Source organism: Fukomys damarensis, unplaced genomic scaffold (genome assembly GCF_012274545.1).
Source record: "Fukomys damarensis isolate Sample0158 unplaced genomic scaffold, DMR_v1.0_HiC HiC_scaffold_30, whole genome shotgun sequence".
In the NCBI taxonomy this organism is placed as follows: domain Eukaryota; kingdom Metazoa; phylum Chordata; class Mammalia; order Rodentia; family Bathyergidae; genus Fukomys; species Fukomys damarensis.
In genome coordinates, this window is record NW_022900942.1 from 54,310,794 (window position 1) to 54,319,871 (window position 9,078).

General features: G+C 40.1%; 1 protein-coding gene across 1 annotated transcript in view; it reads left to right on the forward strand.

Moving 5' to 3' along the window:
* Positions 1-9,078, forward strand: part of Cdh2 (cadherin 2) — a 180,061-nt gene that overhangs the window by 140,546 nt on the left and 30,437 nt on the right. Inside the window, exons 9-12 of the mRNA XM_010643995.2 lie at positions 1,742-1,995; positions 3,826-3,968; positions 6,861-7,094; positions 7,391-7,624. Of these exons, the coding sequence (XP_010642297.1) occupies positions 1,742-1,995; positions 3,826-3,968; positions 6,861-7,094; positions 7,391-7,624 (865 nt within the window). The remainder of the gene's footprint in view (positions 1-1,741; positions 1,996-3,825; positions 3,969-6,860; positions 7,095-7,390; positions 7,625-9,078) is intronic.

Consider the following 9,078-nt stretch of genomic DNA (forward strand, 5'->3'; position numbering starts at 1 on the left):
CCAATCTCACAGCCACCTTTGCCTCACCCCAACTAAGCCTACCCCACTAACCCCCTTAGCCCTATCCATAAAAGACCCAACTTGACTAGACTCTCCTTTGGATTTACAGTACACCAGGAACCCCCACCCATTTCAGGCTGGCTGTGTTCTTTTACTGGGTCACCACTGTTTGCCTAACAAGTTCAGTCCACAGTTCACTGGTTCTGGGCAGAAATGGCCTGGTGGAAGGGCATGGCAGAGGAAAGCTGCTTGACCCACGGCAACCAGAAGTCAGAGAGAAAAGGGAGGGACCAGGGACAGGAACACACTCTTCTCGGTCATGCCCCCACGCCAGTGACGCCCTTCCCACGAGTACATTCCACTCTGAGCTCATGAGTGAGTGGATCATAGCACCGCTCTCATCCAGTCACCTTCGAAAAGCCTTTACCTCTGATCATATGAGACTTTGGGGGACATTTTAGACCCACAGCATAAAGTGACCAGATCCAACTGTTTCACCTCTTTTAACCTCCATTTTCTAATACAGACAAAGGGGACAAATACACAGCACTTTTGTGAGGAAAAGTGAGTTCAGTACTCCTTAAAGGCCTCACAACTTTGTAGGTACCCCAGCACAAATAAGTACTACGTCAGAGGCATTTGATGTGGCTCATGAAATCACTTAAGTATTAGTGTTACTTTCTGCAAGACTTGCTTCCTGTCTTGTTTAAAATACTTGAGAAAAGAAAGTTGATTTGGGGAGTAGAGAGTGAGAGAAGAAAGCTCTGTACTTGTGGATTTGAGGAGGTAGCCTATGTTCGCAAAGTGCTGTCCTTTGTACTAATAATGTGGCTTTCTCCTGAGCTATAGCTCTTGATAATTTTGCATTTGCCAGTGTTGGCGAGACAGAGCTCTATGCCCTTCTCTTTCCTTGTTATTACCATGCAGTATACTTTTTTCCACCTCCTCTAGAAGGTAATCAAGGGAAATTAAGAGCGTCCAATCTGGTTACTTGACTCCTGTAACATTCTAGTGACAGAATTCAGTGGAACTTTGGAAATCAGTATTCCCATGAATTGGGTTAGTCTAGAGTGTAATTCTGAGATTTGAAAATTTTACGAACAGTAACACAGTCCAAATTATTTTGTAAAACAGCCAGAGTTTGTTTGCTAAGAGGGAAGGAAAAAAAAAAACCTTTTCACCTAAAGCCTTCCTCCAACACTGTCATTTTAAAAAGCAATATGTATTTGTATGCTTATACTTTAAACTGTATACTTCCAATTAGGAAAGATACTTTTACATTAAATGCTTACTCTATAAAAATAATATTTTGTAGTTTTTATCTTTTATTTTCCTTTCATCACAGACTGGTAAAAGCTTTCCTGGATCAGGAGTGGTCTTTGTATCAATGTTTCAGACTGTAGACCTCATGTCTTTACCTGACCTCATGTTATTTAGCATTTGGGGTCAACAATGCTATTTTTAAAAACCAGTCAAATTTGTACATATGTCTAAATAAATGAATCCGTGTCACACTCGTATGCATTATTTAGTGAACGTGAGTCTTTAAAATACACAAGATTTATAAATAGTTTAAAATGGGATAAGTATTTTAATCATTGACCTTGCCAATGTATGTTTTCCAGAAATTTGAGAAGAATCCTATGATGTGTTGAAGAAAAACAGTAATATTTTAGAAATGGAGTTGATAAACTGCAGAATTTGAATATTCTCATTTTTTCTTTTTTTTTTTCCTCCTCAGCCCATCGACTTTGAAACAAATAGGATGTTTGTCCTCACTGTTGCTGCAGAAAATCAAGTGCCATTAGCCAAGGGAATTCAGCATCCACCACAGTCAACAGCAACTGTGTCTGTTACAATTATTGATGTGAATGAAAACCCTTATTTTGTCCCCAATCCTAAAATCATTCGCCAAGAAGAAGGCCTTCATGCAGGTACCATGTTGACAACATTCACTGCTCAGGACCCAGATCGATATATGCAGCAAAATATTAGGTAGGAAATGCCATTTATGGTATTTTTGTTATTTAGAATCGGTTCTGTGCTGTACAAAAAAATTTATTTAATTTACTATTTGAAGAAATTTCTTTAGAAACCAAACTCTGATTACAAGTTCATGTAGTATTTCTTAGTTTTATTCAAATATCTTTTGGATCGTGCAGGAAAATAGTCTACTACTTGAGACAAGAAAAGAAAATATTTCTTTTAAGGAAAAAAAAGTATCTTCATTTCTCAGTAGTCAGAGAAAAGTCTTACAAAGATGTGAACATTTTCCAAGATAATTTTAAATCCTTTGAATTTTCCTTTCAGGAAATTAATGAGTATATTAGGCAAAATCTGTCAAGATGCACCTACTTAAATATTATTTGAAGAAAGCAGATTCTCTACCTTTGTTTCTGTCCCCTTGCCTTTCTAAAAATGACTCTTTAGGCTATGCTTTTGTATCAGACACTTCAAAAATTTCTACCGTGGTTAAATAAGGAATTTTCAGAGGCTTACGATATTTATATTTATCTCTCCTCCACACATCAGAAAGAAAACTCATGCCAGAACGAAGATCTAAGAGCTAATTATTTTCATCTCCTACCTGTACAGTGAACTTATAAAGTGTATCTATAAAGACATCAACCTCAGCAAAACCTAATTTATCCTTCCTGATGACTGGCAGAGCGTACCCCAAACAGCTATTATCCGTAGCTCATGATGATCATTTTTACAATTAGCTCATAATTTATTTAACTTCTTTCAGAAATGCTGCTAACAGATAACTGCACTTATTCTCCATTTTACCATACATTGAAATTAAGACAGTTAAATAGCTAATTAGTTGAAACCTTACAGCTTTGACCTCTAAAACGTAGCGTATTTTCTCCAGTTTGTGCAGTTAAGTTCCACCCCTAATAAAAAATGGAGTTTAAGCCAATAGATCTGCTGATACAGACCCAAGCCTGTGGGGCTTCCTGGCAAGGATGTCAGAGAACCTAGTAGGGATGGGATTGTGGGGATCTCTCCAGTGAGGCCTCATTTCTTCTATGAGAAGAGAGTAAAATATTTCAGAAGTGCAGTGGACCCTCTAGTTAAACGACTGGCCTGACATATGAACAACTTGGGTTACAACCGGGATTTTAGCTTTAATTTATGAACATGTTTTGAGTTCAGCCCAAATGCTGGCCTCTTGTGCTTCCAGATGGTCTCAGATACATATTTAACCCTTAAAGAGTCCTGGAAGAAACATTCCAGCAACCTTTCCTGTGTGGGCGTGGGAAATCCTGGGCCAGTGTCTCTCTAAGGACGCTGAGATCTGCCTGGAATAAAGTGTGACTTAAAATATACTGGAAGGAGACTTTGAAGGCAGTTGACCAACTTGAGTTACAGCCACCCCTCAGGAAAGATTTGAGTTCGGAAGTCAAGGGTCACTGTGGTCTGTAATTTAAAGTTCAGCTCCTATTACAATTCCTCTTAAGTCTTATACATTAGGATTCCTGCTTATTTAGAAGATACGTTTGAGCTCTTTTATCGGCACCTTTGCCCTCTGTTGAAGTAGACAAGAATCTAAAGTGAAACCTCCAATCCACTGCTGCCCTCCTTGGCCTGCCCCTCAGACAACACAGGGTGCTTCCTGTATGCCTGGCCCAACAAACATTACGTGCCTCCCAAAATCACTTCCGCAGAAATACTTTTCCATGTTAAAGCTGTATTTCCAGCCACCTTCCACAACAAAGCACACTAGTGACCAGCGGACTGTATTTTTACCTGTATAATATGCTTTACTTTTTTTAGTTTCATATTAAAAAAATTAAACTTAACCTTCCTTTCATTTTGTAGATATTCAAAATTATTTGATCCTGCCAATTGGCTAGAAATAGATTCTGTGAATGGGCAAATCACTACAATTGCTGTTTTGGACAGAGAATCACCAAACGTGAAAAACAATGTGTATAATGCTACTTTCCTTGCTTCTGACTATGGTATGTAAATCCATGTGTCCATCCTGTTATAGTGTATATGGTTACTGTGAGCAGAGCCTCTCTTACATGCACAGGAACTGAAGTTTTCAACACTGCCGAACTGTCTAGAACACTGACCTCTGTTGTCTAAGGCCCGGTCCACCTGCCTTCCTTTCTTTCCTTTCTTTTTTTCCGCTCGCTCCCCCATCTCCACCCCTCTTCAGTTATTCTCAAGGCCCCCTGTTACATTCCTCATTTCCTATGGCCTTTCCGTGATTTACTCCCTTGCTGGCCACAGTGAATTTTCTCCATGTCCGTGCACCTTCCCTGATAGCCTGGCATTTGGATGGTGAGTTTTTGTTGTTTTTCTGACCTGCCACAAGTTAATTCCTGATTTACAGCAGGTCTAGCTGATCCTCAGTGTTGCCAGACTGTGTGTTCTTTGACTTAGTCATTTTATATTTTTCTTTGAATTAGCTCACTTGTTGCTATCAGTATGTGTGTCTTCCGTAGTTATCCTGTCATTATCTACTGCTGTCTGACATGGGCTAGGAAATCAGTTTTGTACGTAAATTGAGATACTTGAGTTTGGGAGCATCGGGGTGTTGGTTTGGGAACATATTCTTTAACATCTTTTATTTTTTCTGTCTGGATCTCTGCCGAGTTCAAAGTGATTTAGATGAATAGATAAAAATTTTTAAAGGTATCTAAAATAAAAGATACCTATGCAAAGTTAATAAGAGACTTACTCAGCTTTACTAGCTCTCAGTATGACTTGTGTTTAATACTGTGAGCTCTAACATTCTACGTGACTTCCTGGGCCCATGCCTCAGCTCTCTACTTTCTAATGATAAGATTCACTCTGGGGTTTTTAAATCGCTGTTGTTGGTGTTGTTGCTGTGAACGGAGGGCAGTAGTATCCGCAGCTAACTTGTAGTGTTTTGAGAAAGATGTCAGTGCTTCTACACATAAAGCTTTTACAAAAGAACCTGGCCCGACCTAACCACTCACATAAATATTTCTATTATGTGTAAATAGCTTCAAAACTGAATCATGGCCATATTTTTATATGCCTTTATTGTGAGACCATGCATGTGCAGTTTCTATCAAAACAGGCTTCAAATTCATTCAAAAAACATTGCCTTCTTAGTACTTTTGATAAGAACAATTTCAACGAATCTCCCTAAATCCTGCATAAGATTCAGTGAGGTTGCTATGTGAAGTAAAGCTATGTGGCAACCGAGCCCAAAGCAGCATTTCTTACCTTTTCTAATCCGGGCACTACTGTCCTCATGTTCAGAGTTGGACCTTTGTCAGAAGAGTTTGTACCACTGCACGTCAAAGCGTCCCGCTCATGTCTGCTTCGTGCTCCCTTGCTGGATGTACGCAGATGCTTTCCTCTGGGGTGCACCTGAAAGTGATCTATCTTGAGCCATTATGCTGAGATTTAAAGAGTTATAAAACTGCATGTATACATGTTGGCCGTGAGTTATAGCTGGATTTTTCATTCGCCATCGTGGATTGTTTTCTAAATGAAAAGGGTGTTTGATAGGAGAGAGAAGTGAGCTCTTGAGTCTGTGGAGCTGGGATGTTTCACAGATGCGGTGTACCTCAGTTTAAATCACAAGGCTCTCTTTGTAACCCCAGTTTCGGCTCTTTAAGAACTGTACAGGTTCCTCTGGGGAAGTGGGATAATGGGACTTATTCCATGTGTTTCACACTAAACTACGACCCCAACCCTTTCTTATTTCTTATTTTGGAACAGGGTTTCGCTAAGTTGCTAGTAGCTCAGGCTGGTCTTGAACTTGCAATCCTTCTTCCTCAGCCCTCCGAGTGCTTGGATTACAGGCATTCGCCACCATGCCCAGCTTCTGCAAGCTCTTGTACTCTCTGCGCCTTAGTGTGATCATTGATAAATTGTTTTCTCTTGCCTGTTCAATAAAGTTGTTATAAGAGCAATTTTATCTTAAATGTTATAATAAATGTAACAGTTCCTCAAATCATCAAGAGTCATGGTAGATGTAGTAATATTAGAAGATTACAAGAGACACTTTATGTTCTGCCTTTCATTCTTTGCTCTTAGAGCCATCATATGCCTTTCGAGGGAGGCAGAGATTTTTGCCTGTGCATGTGTGCACCTTCCTATGTACGTGACCGTGGATGGGTCACTTACATCTCTGGGCTTCAATACGCAGTTTTATTTACATTTATAATGTACAGGTATGAATATGAATAACATAGCAGAACCCAAGTCAACAGTCTACATTGTGGCACAAGGTGATAGAATCAACATTTTACAGTGGAATGAGACTGAGCTTACTCGACTGTTTCAACTTTCTTTATAAGATTACAATGAAATGCAGTACAGAGAGCAGCCTACCCCTTTCTCCAGCAGGCACACGGCTGATCAGTAAATCCCATTTCTCTTCTCCAAGGTGTTCCTTCCTGAGACAAGGCCTGTGGTTCTGTTACTTGTCTGCAGAAGGTTGCAATAGGTCATACTGTGTTGGAGGTTTCAAAGCACTCCTCTGTTCTTTCAAGTGCACATCTTAGTTCTCCATCAAAAGGTTGCGATGCATAAGATCCCGAGCCTGTGTCCTGTTTCTGCACCATTCCCCACAGTGCTTGGAAGAGTGTGCTGTGCCTGAGCCCTGAAAGTGAGGGCAAGGAAGGCTTGGGCTCCCATGGCGCCCTAGTGTCCCCATGCTCAGCTCCTGCACTACAGCGGATCACAGTCATCCTAGCAGGGAAGCAGGAAGCGGGCTTGTTCCAGAAACAGTGTGTTCAGATAACTGGCAGAATGGTTTCTCCAGGACACCACGCAAAAGGCTAGAAGCTTTGAGTATTTCACCATAATTGAGGCTCATCAGAGAGAATTGCTCAGCATCAGTTGTGATTTCTCTCCCTTTTTAGGAATTCCTCCTATGAGTGGAACTGGAACACTGCAAATCTATTTACTTGATATTAATGACAATGCCCCTCAAGTGTTACCTCAAGAGGCAGAGACTTGTGAAACACCAGACCCCAATTCAATTAACATCACAGCACTTGATTATGACATCGATCCAAATGCTGGACCATTTGCTTTTGATCTTCCTTTATCTCCAGTCGCAATTAAGAGAAATTGGACCATCACTCGGCTTAATGGTAAGACCAGGTTAATTATTGGAATATGTGTGCATTTGAGAGGCTTTGAAGGCTGATATGAAAAGTTCATTTTTACGTGCTTCATAATCTTCTCTTTAAATATATTTTAAAAACTACTTAATGTATAAGATAGTAAAAGACTTTAAAGCAAAAAACAAAACTTCACAAAAAAAGCATAGTTATGATTCACATTATGTATGCAATGGGGTGGTGAATAAATCTGGGAAAATGCTATATGTTTTCTTATCACATTAGGCATTAACTGTCAAATTGCATTTCGTCCCTGTTTCGTAAAGGTGATTTCGCTCAGCTTAATTTAAAGATAAAATTTCTTGAAGCTGGGATCTATGAAGTTCCCATCATCATCACGGATTCGGGTAACCCTCCCAAGTCCAATCTTTCCGTCCTCCGAGTGAAGGTTTGCCAGTGCGACTCCAACGGGGACTGTACGGATGTGGATAGGATCGTGGGTGCAGGGCTCGGCACGGGTGCCATCGTCGCCATCCTACTGTGTATCATCATCCTGCTCAGTGAGTACCGCTGTTGTCCCTTCAGTTCTGATGCCTTTTGCTTGTGGGATGTCCAGCCAGGTGAGTAACTGCTGTTGCCTTCCAGAACAATCTGGCAACCCTCTTTGACCCCTGAGCATCATCGCATCCATCGTATGTGGGTCCTGCGCGTCCACTTGAGAAGGAAAAGATCTCTGAGCATTGTGTCAGGCGCTTGCCCGTTGGCACCAAGCCTCCCCGCAGCGCTCCTCTCACGCCCTCTTACCGTTCTCTGATGCTGATTGCTTGGGACGCATTAGAAAATGCTTTTCATAGAGAAATGTTAAACAGTCCTCAGTTTAAGCACTTATCTTATGATTTGAGTATGAATTTATGACATGTGGTTGATGATTGAGGAAAATGAGTGTATTGCTTCTCTTCATATAAAGAGTAGTCAGCTACCTGCTCCAGTCATGGGAGGATCAAGGTATTTGTTTTTGAAGGGCTGCACAAAATAGTGAGAGATTGTACTTCACACACAACACATTTGATAGTGGAAATGATTACACAGCTCGATAAATTGTCTGTCTTTAGTGTAAGTGTAGATTAAAGAATTGCTCCTTTTTAAGATAATTCGTAATCTTTGGTTCAGTGGAATGTGAGAAATTAACCGCGGGAAAATACTGGAGGAACCACTGCTAGGCATGCAGGTTACAAGAATAAATTGTCTGGGCCCTGTGTTTTATTATGGAATAGCAGCAGGACTGAGTTTATTGTGTGATCATGCTATGCACCAATCACTTTCTTGAAAATGTTGGCCAGTTCTTTTATGTTTTCTCCATTTACAAGTGTACTGGTAATTTAGAATTCTGTCCCTTTATTCTAAGCAATTACTATAGAAGCCTGAGCATTTTTTACTTCCTGTGTGGAGACTTACTTTGGCTATAATTTGAAACCTGCATGCTTTACTAATAATCCACTTGCTACATTTAGTCCTGGAACAATGGCAAATGAGATCATGTATCTGGCTTTTAAAGGAGGATATTTACTTTTATGGCCAATAATAAAAAATGTGCTCAAATAGGAGTCATTAAATCTTTTGTTTCAGGATGTAAACCAATACCCTTAGATTTTTAGATAGAATTCATTCCTAGATGTGCGCTTAGGGATATGTTTCAGTTTCACCTGAAATGTAGCGTATATGCCAACCCGATCAAGAAAGACTTAGGCATGATGGATTGAGGCATGAAGAAGTGACAATGGTGTTTTGAAGGGAAATGAATCAGTGCTGATTTTAACATCAACTCTGGAAAATTTATGACTCCAGACCTGGCACCTAAGTGTAAAACATGAAAGTCTAACATTATTTCAGTGCTCAGACTAATCCCCTGGTCTTCTTAGCTGAAACTTGCATTGGGTAAGGAAATGCAGAATAGTACAGCAGAAAAACAGTCTCTGGGAATAAAAAGAAAAAAAAAAAAAAAAAAAAAAAAAAA